Below are 22,974 nucleotides of genomic sequence, written 5' to 3' on the forward strand. Positions count from 1 at the left end.
TGGCAAACAACTAAAAAAAAACCTAACCTACCCAATTTGGCTGGGTTCACACAATGACAGCCTTAATGAGCTTACAAACCTCAAGGTAGAGATTTTTAGATTGCAGTCAGCTTTTATTAAATAAGGTGTCAAAGTTCCAGCTGATGATCCCAACGAAGTAAGCACACCTGAGACATTACGATCTCTAATGCAAAACTTTATTGAGCACAGCATAACCGGCACTAATGATTGCAAAACCAATTCTGGCAATATGGTGCCAGAAAGATAGTTTAAAAAGTAAAACCTTCTCTTCCCTCTCTGATACTTCAAGTCACATTGTCCAATTAATCTTCAGGCCATTGTTATGAGAAGAAAGCCTCTGCTTGCCATAACATATCTTCTGCGACCTTGCTTCCCATACGGATAGAAACCACCTCTACATCCCATACATTCCCCTCCCCCCCTTGGAACTATTCGCAAGCTAGAAGCAGCATGGCTGTCCTAGTGCAAGCAATCTTCATAGCTTGACATAAGGTCCAAATCAGCTTGCTGTTCAAGATGCAATTCAAGAAATAAAATATTAACTCAAATGGTGTGGATTTGCCTTACTAGTGCCACATTTGGTGCTGAAATCAAGAGGATTAATTTGATTCTGGATAGATTGCTTTATATTAACGATGAGTGAGTTCCTTTTAATGCTCCCCAATATCAGAAATCTCGCAAAAACTGTGGAACTATCATCTGGCTAACAGAAATTATGACACAGCACCGAAAGGAGAAATCTACCCCAATATGCAAGAATAGATTACTGCTATGTGTTCTTTGTCAGTGTTTGTCAGAATTAGGCTATTAAATTCAACTTCATCACTAATTTTGAGATTCTGTCATATTGCCATAGTGATGTGCATATATTACTTTGATATAATAAAACTTATAAATGCAGAGTCAAAAGCAAACAACATTAAGATTCAGCCTTTCCTTCATATGTTGGGGATTGAGACTGAGGGGCATTCTGCATTACCCACAACTATTTGAAGCTCCTTCAAATATTAAAACATGAAGGCTGAAATAAAAAGAGTATTATAAAGACACACTATTATTAACATAACACAAAAAAGGTATAAAATTATGGACAAAAACTACTACTTTTTATTGGATTTGGCAAAAAAATCTATCATAAATTCCTCCACCTATTTTATAATCTCTTCCAAAATTTGTATTATTAACGTAGATAGAAATTATTGGAATTACTACATAAGAAGGAGGAATTAACACTATACACATAGGATGTAAGCATGAGAAGTTGCAATCTATAAGAATCTTATAGAATTTTATGAAATAAAGGTGCATTAGCAGCTGATACTCACTATATCACTACATCATAGGCAAATAGTACACACTATTTCATTTTGGTTTCTGAGTTTCCTGACATGTTAAAGTCCATAAAGTATATTCATTTAAGTATTTCAGGAACAGAAGGCAAGTGTATTGAAATTTATATTTCTTCTCAAGAAAAAAGTTATTTTTTATTTTCTTCCTCATATCCTGCCTTTATTATTTTTATAAATAACTCAAGTGGTAAACATACCTAATACTTCTTCCTCTTCCTATTTTCTCCATAACAACAACCACCCTCTGTAAGGTGAGTTGGGCCGAGAAAGAGTGACTAGCCCAAAAGCTTTCTTGCCAAGGTGGTTTCTGAACGGTGAATGCCTTTGCAATCTGTCCAAGAAATGCATTTTTAACTAATTATTAAACATTAACAGTAGACGCATCCAAATGCATTTGGCTACCAAGTACCTCCTCAGAAAGCATAACTATCCTAGTTGAGGTCAGTGGGAAATCTTCATCATTTTTGGAAGGCAACAGATGGAAGAGGCTGTGGCAATAGCAGCTTTGAAAGGATTGTGTTCACTTAACACTCCTTAAATTTTTGCTGTAAGAGGCTAATATCACCGTTACCTCTCCACTACTTAAAGAGTGCAGAGAATTTGGACCTCACGCCATTCATCGTGGTCGAAAATAAGGTTTGGGAGAAGGGAGAGACGGTCTTTTTTTTCCTTTTCATTGTTCATACGTTCACTTTCAGAATGATCATATCCACGTCTGTTCAGACGCCTTAGCCCCGTCGATGCCCTACTACAGGATGGCAGCCCTATGGTCTCTACCCCCACCCCAGCACTTACATGCGGCGGTAGCACCAGCAATAACCAGGCAGGGCGTCAAGTGGGCTGGGGTGGGCTCTCGGTGGGATGCGTTAGCTGGGGCATGGCCAAAAACCAGCTCGGAGCTCATCCAGCCCCAGAGCAGCATCGAGGAGGAGGAGGAGGAGGAGGAGGAGGAGAAGGAGAAGAAGAAGGAGAAGAAGAAGAAGAAGAAGAAGAAGAAGAAGAAGAAGAAGAAGAAGAAGAAGAAGAAGAAGAAGAAGAAGAAGAAGAAGAAGAAGAAGAAGAAGAAGAAGAAGAAGAAGAAGAAGAAGAAGAAGAAGAAGAAGAAGAAGAAAAAAGTTGTCGGCGACGACCCCAAAAGGGGTCAAGGTGACAAGAACAGTCTTCGAAGGAGACTAGCCAGAAAGGGGTGAAGGGAGCCTATCGGGCAGCAGAAGCGGAGAGTCACTGCGTGGCAATCAATACCGAGCTAACTAGCCGGCCGGTCAAGGCTGCGCCGGCTCCTCCGTACTACGCGCCCGCCGCCGTCCTGCCGGGCTTTGGGAAGGGTTTCCCGGCTTCCCCGCTGCCCTCCGCCAACGCGCAAAGAGCCCGCGCCGCGCCCTTCGCTTTTCCCCAGCGCGCGGCGGGCTGCGTCTGCCTGGGATTTCCTCTTCGGGGAAAGTGCGTGGAAACTGGGCGAAGGCTCCGCGCCGCGCCGCGTTGCTGTGCCCGCCGGTTCCCGCCCCTTTCCTTCGCCTGCCTCTCTCCCTCGCGCGGAGTTGGGTCTCCCTCGGCCGCTCCGGTCCTGGGAAAGGACAGGGACTCTCTGGGCTGGAGCCGTCATGTGACCCGATTGGGCTGCCTGGATCGGCGCCGCACCATGCGTGAAGTGGGGGCTGGGCAGAGCGCGAGCCGGCGCCAGGTAGCGCCCGGGGGGCTGCTGCTCCCTCGCCTCTTCTGCCTGCTCCTGTTTTGGACCAAAGAGAGCGCCGGGCTGGCTGACTTCTCAGGTAAAGGGACGCCACCCTTGGCCGCCGCCGCCGTCCCTCCTCCTCCTCTGTCAGTCCCCGCAAGGCAAGACGGGCGAGCCCCGGTGAGGGAAGGCGAGGAACCCCTTTGGTATATAGATAGAAGGGGACGTCTGAGCGCTTTTCGGGATGGAAGTCCCATAAGGATGAGATCAGGGAAGAAAGCTTTACCTGTTAAGTTTCTACCCACCCTGGAACTTTTAAATCAGGGGTCTTCAAACTTGGCCCTTTTATGACTTGTGGACTTCAACTCCCAGAATTCCTCAGCCAGCTTTGCTGGCTGAGGAATTCTGGGAGTTGAAGTCCACAAGTCATAAAAGGGCCAAGTTTGAAGACCCCTGTTTTAAATGGTCGACATCAGCCTTCCCTGACTTAACCAGGAGAGTACTTGCTTACCACCGTTAGACAGTACAGGCCTTTTAACTGGGAGCGATGGTACCGGTAGTTAGGATCCAATACCTCTAGCAGAGAACATCAGGGTTGGAAACTTGCTGGTTATGGCAAAATTAAATACTAGTATGTGGACTCAAACTGCAAAGATGTGTACTCATTGGCAGCATATCCAGGTTCTCTTTCCTGAATTTCGTTATACTTTTTAGCTAAGAAATGGTTTGTCTTGGGATATTGACAGTACCTTCCTATCTACTAAAGGCTTCTAGGTAAATGAGAACCAAACTCATTTTAAAAATGGAAGCCTCGGTGTACTTTGTCAATGAAATATGTGTCAGGAACTAAGAATGAACCCATTATTATTACAAAACTGATATGCCACAAATGCCCCTTTGATATTGCTTCCTCGTTTATTTTAATAGCTGAGCCCTTATCCGTTCTGATTGTATCCTGACCTTCCACCAGAGACAGTTGAATAATTATTATCAGCTCTGTTCAGTCAGGACATACTGTACAGCTCCTGGATGCTTTGAAAGAAGCACTGGACATTAGCAAGGAATCTAGTGCCGAAGTATGCATATGTATAATGCATATGTATAATGCAGAAACTGTTTGATGCATATGCTTGTGAAGCTTACTCATGTTGGGGACACGGGTGGAGAGGAAGGAAAAGTCAATCTAGAAGACAGGTTTAGAAAAGATAACATTTGTTCTTAAGTATTCTAGAAAAAAATGCACATGTTAATTCATTCTTTGTTGTTTTTTACATCACAGTCAGAATAGCTAAAAGGCTTTTTAAAAGTTTAAGACCACAACAACTCTGTAATATTTTTAAAAAATTATTTCTATACCTGTGCATAGGTAGTAAGAATTTTAAGTAGCATTAGAGATTTTATTTTTTTAAAAAAGAGAAAGTTATAGTTATGCATTAATTTAAAATCAAAAAGTCGGTAGTTTTTTTTTTAAAAAAAAGAACAGTTATGAGCTTCAGGGAACACTCGATGTTCAGAGATTCTGGGAGTTGTAATCCAAAAATCTGAAGGGCAGCTGATTGCCTATAAAACTTTAATCATAAAGATAGCAAATTGTTTAGCATAGACGTTTGAAATGTATGATACAGTTTATACCAAGATGATTACCAAATATTATGTTTGAGTGATATTTAATTGAGCTACAGGTTGGTAAGAAAATATTGGATAAATAGCTACGCTAAAGTAGTCAGTCTGTGAATCTGTTCAAAATATATATTGACAGAATGTCAAAACCCCAAAATAGGAAGCTATCATTGCTCAGACATGTTGATAGATGCTCAGGGGTTCTGGAGAAAACTTGAGCAAGTATACAAAAAAGTAAATCTAATGCTATGACAACATAAGGCAAACATGAGTCAACAAGAATTCACATATTTCCTCACCCACACATGCAAGTGATATAAGGGATAGTACAATTGAATGGAAAAAGTGCTGCAAGTTTAATCATTCAATATCCATTGTTTTTGGATGGGAAAAGTTATATAGCTTAGGTGCTTAAAAGGACACAGAACATTTACCAGAATTTCCCCTACCTAGACAGTTAATTCTGAGGACAGTTGCTTTCATGCATTATTAGTTGTGCTTGTGCAACTAAATTGTATGAATTGTAAGTGCAATTTAGTTGCACAAGCACAACTAATAAAGCATGAAAGCAACTGTACAATACATCCATCCATTTTAGAATATGTGAAAAGATTTACAGGCATAGGACAGGAAGTTGACTCTTGACCATGAGACTGCAACCCAACATGAGATATAGTGCATCTTAAAAACTCATCTTGAATGCATTTAGAGTTTAACAGTTCTAAACTTTACAATTGGTTAATGAAAACCAAATCCTGGCCAGTTCATTTTGTGTGTTTTTTTAAAGCTGAAATAGTTTACTTTTAAATATATTTATTTTAATTTATGGTTTTTTGCAGTCTCTTGCAAGTTAATGGTAATATCCAAACAACAGCAAGAGTTATGTGTACAGGTTTTTTGAACCCAGTGAAATAAATCCAGTTGTTAGATACAAGTTGTCATCGATTTATGACAGTAATGGAGCCTGCTCATTTTGGTCATAGGCTGTAATGGATATAAAACAAGATGGTCATGTGACCAACACAATTTTAAGAGACATTTTATGACAGTTGCTAAGCAAATACCATAGTAATTGTATGAATCCATTGTTCTCTAAGGTATGGTTTTGCCAAAACACAGAAGTACCAGTTTTCTGCAAAACCATTGTAAAATGCGGTCTCATGAACATGGGGTACTGCAAATGACTGTAAGTCCATCCATGTTGCCCAGCGCCCAAACCTCAGAATTTCTGATTTGGATGGTAAGTCCCCTTTTCAGGTAGGTTGCAACTTTGAACAGTCACTAAGCAACTGGCTGTAAATTGAGGACTGCCTATATAAAGTTTTCAGTTTATTCATGAGCTTTCAGTCTACATCAATTTAAATGCTACCGTAGTATTAGATGATCTGTTTATGGAGTAGAACCAGGGGGTCTGTTTCTTGCAACTGGATGCTATGGATGCTACACCGCCCTGAGTCCTTCGGGAGAAGGGCGGTATAGAAATATTAATAAACTTAAACTTAAACTTAAATAAGACACAAAAATTTGTACAGTTCATGCAAGATAGTGAGCCTCTGATTGCTAATACTTTCCTACAGTAAGTTTCTGCATTTCCTCTGCTCTAGACTTCCAGTTGATTTGATCTGTATTTTTATCTGGATTAGTTTGTTTGACTGAGTGATTGCCATCATTAACTAATGTCTGCATATTGTACAAATAGTATGCGTTGATAAAGGGCATAGCCTGATAAGGATCTGTTGGTGCTCTATTGGGCTGTTTTGATAGTCCCTATTAAACTTTGGGGGAGAGTATCTTTTGTTGCACACTTCACTACAGTTCTGGGATGGGGGGGATTGGCTTCTTTGCACTGATGGCAAAGATTCTGCAGCATGCTGGCTGGAGAATTCTGGGAGTTGAAGTCCACACATTTTAATGTTGCCAGGTTTGAAAAACACTGTTATACAGGCATATTTTCCATTTGTGATGTTCCAAACATCTGCTAGTAGGTTTGACAACCAGAAGGGTGGCTGGCACAGCACAGAATTTTGATCCAGGTCTAGTATTGTAAAACTTAAAGAAAGTTTTAGCCAATGTATTCTTGCCTTTTTTTTAAGGAGTACTGACACTCCTTATCCTTTCTTCCAATATTGCTTTGAGCTGCTGATTTTTTTCAGGGCTACTTTTAAGTGTAAATAGCTTTTTTGAACTCTTGCAAATTATTGGATGCTTTTCCATGTTAGTATATAACTAGTGTTCTCTCATCAGACTAGCCAAATACCTGTTTATGACATGACACTAAATGACAGTCTTTACTTTGCTAATACACAGAATTTAGGGCTAAATTTATTTTCCATACATATGATTCCAAGGAAGAGAGTAGTGACCACTGTTGCAGCATGTGATCATAAAACTTAATTTCTGTGTTGGCAAACACTGCAAGATTATTTCTCTGGCACTTCATTTAGATCTTTCAGAAATAACTATTCAGAAACAGTGCCAGGTTACCTTAGTTTCACAGGTTCCTAATGGGACTTAAGTTTGAAATAACTAAACTGCAACTGTGAATCTGGTTGCATGGCATAGTTTCTAGTTGGATGTATCTTTTCAAAGGGATTGTCCTAAAGTTCCAATATTCTTAATAGCCGCACAATGGAGCTAACACCAATATAACTTAATCATGATCTTATGCTCAAGGAGTAATTTGACTAATGATATCGCAATAGCTCAAGAAATAAATAACATTGACCAATGTTCCACAGCATCCCTTTGCAAGTCAAGAATCAGCTTGCAAGTGTTGTGATTCAGGGTCAGCCTGTGGGTTCGGCAGTTGGGTCGGATGACTCAGAGGAGGAGGGGGGTGTTGAAGACCTTGCTGAGGGGGTTGAAGATCTTGCTGATGATAGCCCTCAGGCAGGCCCCTCCCACTTGGTCACCATGGAGACCCAGCTGTGTGAGCCTGACAGTGTGGATGAAGATGACCCACAGCTGGCCCTGTTCAAGGACGCCCGACGCAGGAGGCAGTCAAGTAGGAGTAAACAGAGGAAGGCTGTGGGGCTTCTCGGAAGGAGGCAGAGAGAGGCCACGCCCTGAACTCTTTATAAAGGGAATGTGTGGGGAGGGCTGGTTTGCTGAAAGCAACCGCTCAGATAGTGTTTCAAAGCTCCTGTATCTTGGTTCGCGTCTTGTTTGTTTTTTGTAGTAATAAATTTGGCAGACGTAATTCCAGCCTGTTGCCGTTTGTAAAGGGGTTGCCTTTTCTGCAGGGCCGGTAGCAGGCTGGTACAGAACAGCAAGTCACAATACCGCAGACTGAAAACCATCATGGATAAAAGACATTCAAGATCATGTAGGGTATCATCCTATTCAGATGTGCTGCAAGCAAAATAATAGATACTGTAACATTACTTCCCATGGTAAATAGTCAGAGGAGTCCTGTCCGTAGATTTTCAGAGCTCCCAGAAAAAGAATTATAGTTTTGGAGTGTTAGTAAAGTCATGCACAACTGAATGGTATTGATGTTACACATAGCATGTATAGACACTGAGCTGCGGACAACCGTTGGAAAAACAGCAGAAACAAATTCAGTCCAAACTGTAAACGTTTAATAAACTTTTATACTCTCCCTTTAACTATCGTGTGTATTTTTGTTTTTAAGATACTTATTATGATGACTTTCTATATTTATATTTGTTTTTATATCTTCAGTATTTATCTATTGTTATGTATCACCCAGAGTCGCCTTAGGTAAGATAGGCAGCTATTATTATTTATTTATTAAATATTAATTTATTAAATAAATAAATAAAGTCTCCTATGGAAGCTAGAGTGAGTAGAACTGATGACTGTAATTGTTTTTTCTCTGTGTGAGATCTTTTGAGGTCTCTATTGATTTCAATGAGAGTATCTAGCAATTCCAGTTAGCAATAGTAATAGCACTTAGATTTATATATCGCTTCATAGTGCTTTACAGCCCTCTCTAAGCGATTTACAGAGTCAGCATATTGCCCCCAACAATCTGGGTCCTTAATAATTAGCCATTATTAATTGAGAGATTATTTTCTGCTATGATCTCATATGATATTCTATGACAGTATTGTTTACATATGGGTCTGTTTTTCATCATACATTTTAAATAGTTTTGAGTAGTTTAATTACTTTTTCTTTGATTTGCTTAAAAATGTATTGTTTTAATAAGAATGAAATATGATCTAAGTTTTAATTTGTTGGCATTTTATAAAATCATGTCAATATGTGATTATCTGCAAGGATCAATGACCATAATTACTTGAAACAAAAGGCAAAATAAGGATCCCCAGTGGGGACAGGAAATATCAGAGTTGTGAAATAATGTTGAATAATATTTCAACTCGGCAGTGGGAAAGACTTACCAAAAAAAGGCCAGCATTTGCCTTCTAACTCTGGTTGCATGTATGGTGGTGTAAATCTTAAAGAACCACAAGCTGTCACAGTTTAGTAAATACCAGGCATCTAAAGTTGTTGATCTGGGTTCAACTTTCTCTTCCTTGTTAGTAGCCACAGAATAGATTTCTTTAAACTTGGCTGAGTTTGTGAAAACAAATCCTTTTAAAGAGACAGATCACTCTTCTGCCTTGTGTAAACACAAAAGTTTATTATAGAGAAAGCAGTGAGGTACATTTGATTAATAACTCGCTGTGTTTCATATGAACTTTTTTCCGATAAAGTAAAACTTTACATTTTGTTTGACAGCAAATGTTTTCCTTGCCAAAAAGGAAAAAAAGAAAAGGCAATAAATATGAGATCCAAAATGCCAAGAATTTCCGCACTCAATAATGAGATGATTAATGAGGCAAGTTAAAAAAAATACTCCTGCTTAAACCCTTTCTCATTCCACATGAATCTTGAGCTCTGATATTAAGATTATTCATTGGTATATTTTCCAAGGTCAGTGATTATTTTGAAAATGTGGGGTTTTATATTAAGAATGTTGGAATTTTTGTCCTACCCACACTTGCCAATAATCAACATCACTAGTCTGAAGGACTACAGTAATTTCCCTGCCTCCTCTGGATAAAATGTATTTACTTTCATTTCCATTGACGTATGCATTATATTCAGCTGTGATCCTGAAATGAAAGTTGTTTGTTTATTAAAGACAGAAGGCATCCCATTTTTTCAGCAGTCTAGAAATAGATGTAGGTTGCGTCATCACTGTTGAAGATTTATAAAACAGCACATATGCTTCCAATTGTAATGGATTTTAACTGTCAAAAAGTCTAAAAGTTGATACAATAATGGTATCAGATCTTTTCTTTCAAAGCTGTAATCCTCAGCAGTTTAACTGAAAAGTAGATTTTATTGAAATCAATATTGCTGACTTAATTGGGCACATTAAGTATTTTGAAGTAGATCCTGAAGGTTATAACTGATTTTGCTTTCAGTGTGCAGTGAAATTTAGAAACACTAATTTGTGATTCTATTATCATATATCTGATATATATATTTGTAGATTTTATTTTCAAGAAGAATATCGTATATCAAAGACTCATATGATCAGAATTATTACATAATTACATAAAGCAGCTGTCTTAATTGTGGTATCTGTGATACATAGGTATGTTCATTTTATTTTGCATACTCTTTATTCCTACAAAGAGATTTTATTTCCATTTATGTAAAAGGATCTACATAGGGAGAAATGTTTACTGTATGTATATTTCAGGCTTTCTGTATTATAACAGTGAATTTCTAGAAACTTTATCACTATTCCTCCTGATTCTCCTGTACCCATATGACCAGTACACATGTACAGTATTTTATAATGGTTTATTATTCTTGAAAATTTAAGAATTTGAAAATCTTTGTATTTTTGACAGCAGAAAAATTGGATTTACAACAAAAAAGGGTGATATCATATAAACATTGACTGTGAGAAGAAATACTGCTTTTCATTATTTTAAATTCCAAGGAAACAACATTCCATATTATTCCATACATCCTCATTGTTTGCTACCATTACAATAATATACCCCATATGCAGAATGATTGGCAAATATTGAATTGTTTAAAATATTTAATTCTTCAGTCTCATTTCCCGATTGGTTACAATGACTAATTTTAGTATCTTAAAAGAGATTTAGAATAAAATAGTAAAATGACAAAGAAATAGTAAGGCCATAATTCTATATATTATCTCAATAGTGAGTCTAATTGAAGTTAGCAAGACTGGTTTCTACGTAATCATGTATCGGACAAAAATATTTCAGAAAAAAGTTCCTTATTTTGGTCCAGTTTAATAGAACACCTCCAAATGCAAAACAACTCTGAAATCTCACTGGGTTTATTATGTAATAATTTCCCCAATGTTGTCTATGAGGTGGTAGGAGATTTCAGAATAACCCATTCTTTCAAATATTTCAGAATTCTTTATACAGTAAACAGTAGGCAGTTGACAGAAGTAATAATTGGTCATTTAACAGTTGGATTGGCACAAATATTGGATTACAACTCCCAGTGTCCTAGAGTAGCAGTCCCCAACCTTTTTGGCAGCAGGGACTGGTTCTGTGAAAGACAATTTTTCTACGGATGGGGGGGGTTGATATGGTTTCAGTTTCATTCGCTTGCCCGCTGCTCACCTCCAGCTGTGTGACCCAGTTTCTAACAGGCCACGGGGTCGGCACCAGTATGTGGCCCAGTGGTTGGGGACCTCTGTCCTGGAGTATCTCATGCTGGTCATGGTAGTTGGACCTCTTAAGAGGTAGAATTCAACACTCTAGGACAGGGGTAGGCAACCTCGGCTCTTTTATGACTCGTGGACTTCAACTCCCAGATTTCCTAAGCCAGCTGGCTCAGGAATTCTGGGAGTTGAAGTCCACGAGTCATAAAAGTGCCGAGGTTGCCTACCCCTTCTCTAGGAGAACTAGAGTTTTCTTATTTTTAACCTATATTGACTAATGGTAATCATATGATTTCAATGATTTTCCATATTGAATTGTATATAGTGCAATACGGAAAACTATGTTTTTTTACATATTGTCTAATTAGTATAAATGATTTCCCTATATCAGAGTTTGCCTACTATAAGGAAACTGCCCTGTAGGCTAAATCCAAACTTGGTCTTACTTAAAGAAGACTCCTTGAAATCAATGACATAAATTGTTTTCAGTCTATTTACTCTAAGGGTCTTTCCCCACTATTGATTTACAGACCCATTCCTGAGTCAGCAGAAAATTACAGTGGCCAGTGGTATTTGTGGGGGAGCCAGGGAAGCAAATCTGGCAAGATGGTGGTCACAGCACTCTGACCCATTCCCCATTCTGTTTATATGTCCATCACCAACCTCTACACATATAAAGAGGTGGGAATTTGATTATGATGCCATCCCTGATATCTTGCCTAGTTTGATCTCTCTCCCTTGGAAGCTGCTGATACTGTTACATAATTGGCAGTCCCTCTTGTTAATCCCTATCCTGCATCTATTTTTCTCTGTTTCAAGTCACTGCAGTCATCTAATTCCCCTTCAAGGTAAAGGATGACCAAGCCTAAGAAAGGTTAAAGGCCATGAGGTTATCCTTAGCATGAATTAGAACAAGGGGCGAAATATTACATTACGGATTCAAGATAAGGACACCAAGTTTGTCTCATTCATGGGCTAGGAAGGAGGTCAAGGCAACATTATGGTGCAGAAAAATGATGGGGAAGAAGAAAATGGGCATATTTGTGCCGCCATAATTAGGTAGACGTGGAGAAAGTCACAAGTGAGATTAAACCTGTATATAACTGAATGTTCTCAATACGAACAAAGTCTTTTGTTCTTGGTTGCAATAGTGGCATAATACAATGTTATCTTTGCTTCAGCAGTACAAAAAGGTTCTGTGCCACTTGACCTTGAGAGCTTTCAAGTGTAATCCAGAGAGAAGTTACATGTAAAAATTGAATGGCAATCTGTAGTCCCAAGAAAGATATACCGTCTTCCGTATGTTGAAGACAGGTGTTAGTTGTACACGAAAACCAAGCAAATATTATTCTCTTTCTTAATAGAAACTGCTATGCAGCGCTCTCTCTCTCTCTCTCTCTCTCTCTCTCTCTCTCTCTCTCTCTCTCTCTCTCTCTCTCTCTCTCTCTCTCTCACACACACACACACACACACACACACACACACACACACACACTAATATAGGGTTTCTTGCATGAATGTTATTTTTTTTCTCAGCTAAACACTGAGCCAAGAAATAAAACTTCTTCTCTGCATTATTTCTTATCCTAAAAGACAAGTTTGAGAACGTGAGTGTTTTGCTGACTGCAGTTGATAGCTAAATTTTCAGTGTAAACGTGTATCACCTTATCACAAAGGGTTAATACAATGCTAAGAATTGTCAACTTGCCAATAACTGAAAGAAAGACTATTGTGTATGAATGTTTTCCTCCTATTGCCACTGTGAGAATGTGCATTGCCAACCCACATTGCAAAAATTTGAGTAATGTTTACAATCTGCAATGGAAACAGAAAAAAAGGAAAAAGATAAGAGTTAGCTTTGTGTAGCTGTTCTTGGCTGGCTGGATTTTGAGACAGCATGACTAGTGAATATTGGAACATTTATTTAAGAAATGGGAGAAAAAAAAACACAAAGGCAAATCAGATACTGAAAGAACTGGTACGGGCAAAAATTAAACTCTTCAGCAATGGAAAACCAACTGCCCTCCAAATGTTGTTGGGGTTCAATTCCTATTAGCCCAGCCTATGAAGTTATTAAAGAATAACAGATTATGGTAATCATGTTTTTTTTTCTGGATCAGACTTCATTTCATCAGATGTATACAGTCTTGTCCTGAAAGAGGAGTCTGTTGGGAACAGACACAGTCTCACAAACATACAGACAGATCAGTTTTGGGGGATGGCAACTAACAAAAGAACGCAAGAATTATTGGATCAACACAAGCATTCTTGCATTGTTGAGGTGATTGTTTTGTCATGCTCCCAAAACCAAGGAAGACACACTGAGTTTCTTCTAAGCAGTTTCTTTTATTGTTCCTCACCTATAGACAGAAATCTTGCAAATTAAAGCAATTTGCTTGCAGCATTAAAGATACTGTATTCTTTGAGGACTCTTAGGGAGGACTCTTCCTCCCAACCAAAGTTTGCTTTCTCTTGCTCCTCTGGAATGCATCCTTTCCCTCCTGGGAAGTTGGACTACATTCCACCACCACATGTCTATAGTGTAAGAAGAAAACTTGACCTCTTATTATTTTGGGAGAAACTGTGGCATGATGGTGCTCAGATCTGCCCACTAGTTCCTCTTATATGCGGGCAGTTAATGAATGCTAGTTAATAAATGAAATAAATCTCATTTATTTTTTAAAAAAGAATATGAGAATGGATGCATATCAGAATATATTTTATGATTATTATTTCATGGCCATAGCAAGTTTATGCTTTTAATCCAAAGCCCATTTTTTTGGATTCATTGCTCTACAAGGGGAGTAGGAAAGATTGCTCCGTGAAACCTTAAGAATGGCTACCATTAAGGGCTTCTCAGTCTTCTTCAAAACTAACATTGGCTCAGAGTAGAGCTAAAATTGCCCAAAGACATCCTGAGAAATAGCTGCAGACCAAGGAGAATTATATCATGAAGCAAGGGGAGGTGGGCTGGCTGACTGATAGTCAGGGTTCCTTTGGATAGACCCACATAAAAATGTAAATCCAGAGTGAATTTTTAATTCTAGCTAAACTCATTGGTCACACTATCTTGTCAAAGCTAGCCTCCTTTCTTCCTATAGAGTGAATGGGGAATGTTGACAGGGAGAAAAACAAAACCGGGAAAACCATCAGTCTCTGTCCTTAACATGCTCTGTACATCATAAGGACAGTCCCAATGATGAATTATGTACGGGAGGCAGGATTGGGATCATCGCAAGTGGGAAGCAAATTTTATACCGATAGGCATAAGGACTGGTAGATACACTTTTTCAGATTTGATGAATAGCCCTAAATAGCATCCTAGGAATCTTTTCAACTGTTACTGCATGATTGGAAGAAACCAAAATTTTTGCGACATTGAAATATTACGTGAGATTTCTTTCTGAATGAGTGGTGGTTGTGGTCAACACCATCTAAAGCAGGGGTGTCAAACTCAATTTCATTGGGGGGTGGCATCAGCATTGTGGTTGCCCACAGGGGGGCAGGTGGGTATGGCCAGGGTGGGCGTGGCCTACTGGGTGGGTGTGGCTAGAGTGTGTATGGCCTACTGGGTGGGCGTGGCCAGCTCTACATCGTTCGCATCAAGGGTGCCTATGGGGGCCTGGGCAGGAGTGGGACAGATCTGAGGGTCTCTGGCAGAAGGAGGGTCTCTGGGTCAGGGCCAAGGCAGTGGGGGCCGTTCCCTCACTGTTTCCAGGATGGCTTCGTGGGCCACATGAAACCACTTCGTGGGCCGGATCTGGCCCCCGGGCCTTGTGTTTGACATGTCTGATCTAAAGATATTGCAAATACTGTGATGTCTATACCCAGATTAGATGGACAGGGACGACAGAGAATGAGGTGGCTGGATGGAGTCACTGAAGCAGTAGGAGTGAGCTTAAATGGACTCCAGAAGATGGTAGAGGACAGGAAGGCCTGGAGGAATGTTGTCCATAGAGTCACGATGGGTCGGACACGACTTTGCAGCTAACAACAAAATGATTCAATTCAATATATTTTCCTCTATTCCTAGGACCTGAAGAAGCATTAACAATTCAACAGTGCCCTTTGATATCCACTGAAGGAGTTTTAAGTGGAATGAAATAATCTTGCCAATATGATAGCTTGCACTGGTAGTTGTTGTTCTATAGCAGGCATGTCAAACTCGTGACGTCACATGATGTCGCGCGACGTATTGCAACTTTTTCCCCATTGCCGGCAATGCGATGGGCACAGTTTCAGTATGATGCATCCGGCCCACGGGCCAGCAGTTTGACATGCCTGTTCTATAGGTTTCTGGCTTCATTCTTGTTGAGTTGGTCGTTTGCTGATGTTGTCATGAATTTTTCAATTGCATTTGGTACATTCTTGTGAGGACTTGATGGATGAGACTTTTAGGAACCTGGCCAACCATTTTTGTGGTATTTCACTCTATTTTGATCTGAAATAAATTGGCCTGTAATGAAAAATAGATGGTACATTGACAGTTCTTATTACAAAATATAGATTGAACTATTCCAGCCGGTATAATTAATATTTATGTTAATTGTCGTAGCTTGATGATACTTATGTTAGCTTCTGAAATAAAAGCCTGAGTAATATCTGTTTACCTAGCATCCTGCCACTGTTGTGATTTTTTGCTGGAGGGGCAGACAGATATCTGGTTTATGAAGGGTTTAGTTATTTTTCTTTGATTACTAAGATCAGCCACTTAAAGCCTGACGCAACAGATAAGCACTTAGAATTAAACAATTCTAAGGTCAGGGAATTATTCTGAGTAGCAAGACTAATTGAAGATAATAGCACTTCCACACAGAAAAATTGAGTCTTGGTTATTACCACAATTTTCATTTTTGCTTCAGTGGTATAATTTAGGTTGAAGAATATAAAAGATTGGGTCTGTGGGCCTTTTGTGACCTCTTGAGTCACAAAGCACCTATTTCACCCCTTAATTCTGTCCAAGACTCTCCAAGAAATTGGGCCTGTTCCCCCCACGTTTGGAAAGTGGCCTTCAATGTACCATATCAAGGGGAATCATTGTTGGTTGAGCAGTTAAAACCAGAGCTCTCCATTCTATCAATAGATTCAGGTCTACTGCTTATGCTTATTGTTCACTGCATTTGTAGTGGTAGAGGATATCCATGATATTATCAGGAGCTTTCAAAAGGCATCCTTCTGATTAATCACTCAGTACATGCTTTGTGGGGGGAAAAACTTGTTCTCAGAATATAATCCTTTAATTAATTCCTTACTGAGTTGCTGAAGGCAAAGATCATTTTGGTCTAAAAATCCTTAATTAAAAACAAACATTACTGTGTTCAACATCTTTATTTAGAAACATTTTCTAGTGGTATCAAGTATCGTTAATGCAGTAATCAAAATCTTGAACCCAAAATTGGTCATGTTCATTCTTAAAAAATCATACATATATTATTTCATGTGCTATGCCTGCTTCAATAATGATTCAATAATTTCTGAGCTCATGGATAACCAGCATCTCTCCGCTTTCATTAAAGCATCCTGGCTTTTTTCAGGCTTCTGCACAAGTCTGAAAAAAAGAAGCTGCTGCTTTAAGAAATCATTAATTAAGAGTAATACGGCTGTTAAAGTAGAAACAGCCATATTCGACTTTGCTTTTCACGAATAACAGTGAGGTGTTGGGCTCAGGATAACAGGCAAAAGAGTTATCTGGCATTGATCTGAAGCTGAAATCAGAGTTAAATTTAGACATTTGTTATTTTTGATTTGTCTCTGTCTACGTGGATTATTGCTAAGAGCGTCAAGAGTTGCAAATGGGCTAGATCTCCAAGAAGCCTGCATTTGACCTGCTCTGTTGAGCCATTAAAACTGCCATTGATTGGCACAAAATACAGAGGGGTTGGGCCTGGGGAATGAGCAACCCTACTTCCATTGATTTCATGAGAGAAAAGAGGCTATGTAAATCCATTGCTGTCCATCGTGACAGATCTAACCCAATACCAAGAGTTCTCTACTTTTGAATTTTTCTGGTAATAAAGTACCCAGTAAGCCTGCCTAAATGGACTGAATCTTGATAAACTGTGTGTGATTTTTCTATTGAATAAAGGGATTTTTGCAAGTAGCAAAAAACTGAGAATGTCTCGCAACCTAACATGCCTGCCCAAGGAAGAGTAAATCTGCCTAAGGAAGATCTTCTGAATGAGCCGCTTGTCCTTTCTCTCTTGATCTGGCCAAAAGCTGGGGGCGGCGGGGGGGGGAAGAGAGCAGTTGTTAACATGTTCATTCATGGACTCCATGAGTAGTGTCAAGAAACTGGCTTTGCCAAATAACTGTTACGAGAACGGTACTAGAATAATGGTGATCTATAAAGCAACATGAAAAAGACCAAAGTTGCTGCCTGTTTTTGATGCATTTTTCTTTTGGTTGGATGCTCTCTTCCTTGCCAAAACATGAAGCTTGCAGAGGGTGTGTATGAAGCTGATAATTCTCTGGCAATATTTACAGAAAATTTCTCACAGCCCCTGCAGGTATGGATCCAGGAAACAGGACCTGACTGGACCAACCAGTACTAAGAGTTATTGAACCTCAGAAGTCAGTGTAAATCCAAGATTTCAGTTTAAGTGAATTCCTGTTGGGGCTTGTTTTTATTCTGATTAAATATAGCTATAAGCCATAACTAAGAGAGGACTCCAGGATAAGATTTTTTGTTTCTCCTTAACCCGAAGTGAACACCTATAGATTCTATTGGCTTCATATTAGAAATTTAACTTCAAGATGGAGAAAGCAGAAAGCAAAAATAAAGAAGAGATGGGTGTCATGTAAGTTATTAGCATCTCTGGAGACAGTATAGCCTGAAAGGAAGCAATCTACATAACAGTACAACAAGTTTCCTTATCAATTTGAAACAATAAAACCCCATAACTATTTTCATCCTTCAGGGTGCACATATTGCAATAATATCACTTACATTTTAAACTACAGTTCAAGGGGTAAAATTTCTATTGAACTCCTGGCATTTTTTCATTTTTATCTGACAAATTAAATGCTATTGTACCATCCATGGAACCACGGAATAATGCAACTGATGGCAAAGAATACTTAGGTCCAGTGATAGGAATTTGCAGGATCAAAATAGTAGCTAAAATGTTCAGAGAAACTCATTCAAAAGTCTACATAGCTAATATCCTCAAGAGAATACTGGGCTGATTTGTGCATGGGAACATTTTGTTCCAAACAGATAAGAAACCAAATTAACGTAGATGTAGGCCCACATTCTTCAGTGTCCTGTGGAGATGCTACTTGCAGTCCCTCAAAGGCTGTGATTGCACATAAGCGTAACACATCTTTGGAGAAGAAGAGCACAAGCTTTTGCAAGAAAAGCAGCGTGAAGCAACAAATAGTCGTTTGTTATCTTTTCCTCTTCACTACAGTAGCTGCTAGAAAATAAGCAAGGGGCAGGCAATCTTCCAGCCAAGAAACCCCTGAAATCTTTGCCCCTCTTTTAGTCTCATTTCTTCCTTTTCTGAACTCCACTCCTCTATAACTTTCCCTGTTTCCTCCTTGAAGTGGAATTTAGAAAAGAAGGCTCTGTCTACAGTACTCCTACCTCCTACCTTTTGCTCACTCTGAGTAGCAGACAGAACTGGTTTCACCTGTTCTGTTCTGTTCTGTTCCGTTCCAATATAGGCAACTCTATACTGAGCTTAAGCACTTACCTCTGCCTCTTTATCCTTCATCTTTTAGCTAATAAAAGGGACAAGTGAGCAAATAATATTGTGGTTGCTTTGTGATCGTGATAAGATTTGAGTGTGTGAGAAGATTTGGGCATGCTATCTCTTCTCTTCACTAGCCAATCTCCATCTCAGCTGTTTGCCTTTTCCATTAGAATTTTCCTTCTTGAGGTCCTGATTAAAACATTATATTTCCTCCCCCTTTCTGTTTTTGGCACAATCTCCCCAGGTTTCCAGCAAGTTAGAGGAAAGACAGCAGATGAGATGTATTTGTGTTTATCAGTTTCCTCTGATTTGTGGCTTTCAATCACTTCCACTTTTGTGGAATAGTAGCCGGGCAGATAATGAGTTCATTTCTCCCACTGTTAGTGACCTAGTCATATAGGTAAAGGTAAAGGTTCCCCTGCACATGCATGCTAGTCGTTTCCGACTCTAGGGGCCGGTGCTCATCTCCGTTTCAAAGCCAAAGAGCCAGCGCTTGTCCAAGGATGTCTCCATGGTCATGTGGCCGGCATGACTAGACGCCAAAGGTGCACGGAATGCTGTTACCTTCCCACCGTAGTGGTCCCTATTTTTCTACTTGCATTTTTATGTGCTTTCGAACTGCTAGGTTGGCAGAAGCTGGGACGAGTAACAGGCGCTCACTCTGTTACACGGCACTCGGGATTCGACCCGCCAAACTGCCGACCATTTGATCGACAAGCTCAGCGTCCTAACCCACTGAGCCACCGCATCCCCTTGACCTGGTCCTATAGATAATCATAAAAAGGACAACTTCTCTCCTCTTGAGTACTATGCAGCAACATTGTTTATAAGGATTTGAAAATGACATAGTTGAAGATAACAGGGATTAAGCAACAGGAGCAGCAAATTTTCTTCTGGCATTGATTTGTTTCAATTTAAAGATAAGTGGACCTTTCCTAGCATCCCAAACCATTAATCAAACTAAAAGCTATTGATCATTTTTAATTCAAATTTAGAGGAGAAAGGAATATTGCTTCACTAAATGTAACACAGTTAAATATTTTTTAGGTTACCTAACCAAACTCCTGCGAAACCATACTGTGTATGCCTGTGACGGTGATCATTTGAGTCTCCGGTGTCCTCGGCATTCAACAATAAGTGTCCAATCTGCATATTATGGGCAAGCTTACCACTTGTGTAGTGCACAGCAACCTGAAGTCATGGTGAAAGAGGCACTAAACTGTGTGGCATCTACTACCTTGCAGGTATAAAATACTATATTGTAGCATTTTAAACAAATCAGAAGTCTTTTAGATTATTTACAGTAGATTAAAAATGAAATGAATAAAGTTTCAGTATGCTATATCTGAAACATGCTGGAGGATTTGTATTATTCATCATGAGACTTTATCGGATAACATTTCTTCACAATTTTATCCCTTCAGAATAAACACTTTTTCCATATTAATACAGAGAGTAAATCTGAGCAGTTGTAAAGCTGATATTTGATTGTTCAAAAATTATAAAATGAGATTCGCATTTTAAATTACATAACTTTTTAAATGAAACTGGTTGAAGTTTGACTGTATTTAAGCACACGGTATTCAAGAACGCATTGGAGCAGGATCTCAACATCCTAAGAGTAATCCAGTTGAGGGGGTGGAGTTGTCACAGATCTAAAGTTGCTGAATGAGCTGTCTGAGTTCGTCTCTTGCCAAGCAGATTGGGACAAAAGACCACCCAACAATGTGAATGTCTATTAAGATTCATGGCCAATGGTCCAGTGTTAATTTGTGCCAATCCACCAAGTTTTGTCAGAATTGTCTTGGCATTAGTTTAGGTCAGTGAAGTTTCCTGAAAGACTTAAATCTATATTGCCAACTGAAAAATTCTGGCTCGAAATTTTCAACCAGCCACAAAATGTATAGTATAGTATTGATAAGATAAAGGAATACTACCAATAATAAGGACATTGAAATATCTACCAGTCAATTTCATAGCAAGACTATGTAGTACTAACTAGGCTAACAGTTCAGAGGATCTAATATAGAGAATTTCTGATTTCTCATTTTTGGCATTTTTGACTGCCTTCTTGGAGACATGAAAATATAATTGTAGAGCATTTTTATGTTTTAGCCATAATAGTGCTACAGCCCAGTCACTTAATCATATATAGGCTAATTATACTTAAGGTTTTTGGGAATATTGCTAATACTGCCCCCTTTTAAAGCAAGAATTATTTCCTTAATAGAACAACTTAGAAATAGCAATACAAAGAATAGGAAAGTCTTTTCCTGAATAGAAATCATGTCAAAAAAGTGCTCAGACATGAATGTACCCTGCATGGTAGGATCTTTAATCCTCCTAATTGGCATGATATTTACACATGGGCTCCCATTGTATTCATTCAGTGCCCGTAAATACATTTCGTTGAACTGTAAGAAGGCAAAGCAAATGGGATTGTAGGCTGAGGCTTCATATTCCAGACTGAGTTTAGAAGCAAAGTCATTGATTTTGGTTCTGCTTTTTATCCTGCATTTTATCCTGCTACAACAATGGAAAAATAATAAGATATTTGAGCATTATTCTAGTTTAGTATTTTTTGTTTAAAAAAGTTGGGAGGTACAATATGAAAGGATATAACCACATCTAGGATTCATACAGCAAAAGGGAATAAAATGGTATACTCTTTTGTTGGGGAGTCTTGTTCTACTATAGGCAGATAAACCACCCTTCCTGTAGTCTGTATTTGTGTTAGTACTATTTTGATGGTTTTCAAAAGAAAAGAAGTATAACACCTTAGTTGCAAACTAGATTTGAGTATACAAGTTGAAGAACATGAACACAAAGTCCTGATGATTTATATAGGATTACTATTATAGTTAATTGCATTTATTTTGCTTTAGTAATAATGAGCACTCTGAATTCAGTATGCAGTACTTGAATCATCATAAAGATATTCTGTTCTTACTGCTAAGCAGAAATCTCCAGCATTTTTTGTGTGGTAGATGGTTTATATGTCACTGCTTTATGTCCTTTTCCGGGCTAGGTAAAAACACATCCAAACAAATCACTGCAACCACCCACAATCTTTTCCCCAAGAAGCCATTTTTAGCCCAATGTATATTACAATATTTCTTCAATATAAAGGGGATTCTTAAGGGTTATAATTTGCTTTGAAGTATGCCATCTTTCCATTTTTAATGTGTTTCATATTTTTACTTTTACATTGAATGGGATTATGGAGTATACGGAGGTCAGTGTGGTATAGTTCTTTATCCTGTGGTAGATTGTTTTGGGCAGATTTTATTACAAATATATGTGTATGTTCATTTTTACCCTGACTTATCCAGTTCTTTCTTCTGGTCTTCCCTATTTTGTAAAATGCAGCATTTAGCCAATCTACTGTAGTCCTGCCCACACATATTTACAAGTAAAAGGCATCATAGTCAATACAGCATTTGTCCAAATATGTTTGCATAGAATATTCCTATAAATATGATCCATGTGACTGTTCTTAATCAAAGAACATTGCAGCCACAAAAGATATGGTTGAAACCACCATGATTTTACATTTAATAAAAATTCATCATTATCAGGGGAGAATCATAATGCCATGTGCTAGAAGTTTCATAAACATGATTTATAAGTGCTGCTTTGCAGCAGTGGAAAAGTACCCTGTGTAAGTCCAGCTTTTTTTTTAAAGAAAATGTGAATTCACATCGGTACTTGGTGTTCTGACTGGACTGAAATAAAAATATTTGTCTGGTTTTATTTTAATTTAAAAGATCTCCAATTGTTCCAAAATACACCAGGATATTTTTAGAAACAGATCTGATTATTTCTATTTAAGCTGTCTGAAATAGAAAAATAAACCAATTAGAGTATTCTTTTCCAGAATAAAAAACTTTATATAAAGGATGTTTTTTTTTGCTGAAATCTGAAGGGAAATTTTTAATCTATAAGCTTTCAGACCATTTCCATGTTTGAGCATGTGAGTAGCAA

General features: G+C 38.6%; 1 protein-coding gene across 2 annotated transcripts in view; it reads left to right on the forward strand.

Moving 5' to 3' along the window:
* The first annotated feature begins 2,302 nt into the window (after positions 1–2,302).
* The window catches only part of EVA1C (eva-1 homolog C), a 34,949-nt gene continuing 14,277 nt past the window's right edge, over positions 2,303–22,974 (forward strand). The window contains exons 1-2 of one of the 2 annotated variants that reach the window (XM_081327426.1): positions 2,303–3,139; positions 20,038–20,234. In XM_081327426.1, coding sequence (XP_081183552.1) covers positions 3,010–3,139; positions 20,038–20,234 — 327 coding nt within the window. In that variant the 5' untranslated portion in view covers positions 2,303–3,009. Of the gene's footprint in view, positions 3,140–15,690; positions 15,772–20,037; positions 20,235–22,974 lie in introns of those variants that run through there. The other variant, XM_081327427.1, reaches the window with a different exon arrangement.

This window comes from Vipera berus, assembly GCF_964194415.1.
Source record: "Vipera berus genome assembly, chromosome: 4".
In the NCBI taxonomy this organism is placed as follows: domain Eukaryota; kingdom Metazoa; phylum Chordata; class Lepidosauria; order Squamata; family Viperidae; genus Vipera; species Vipera berus.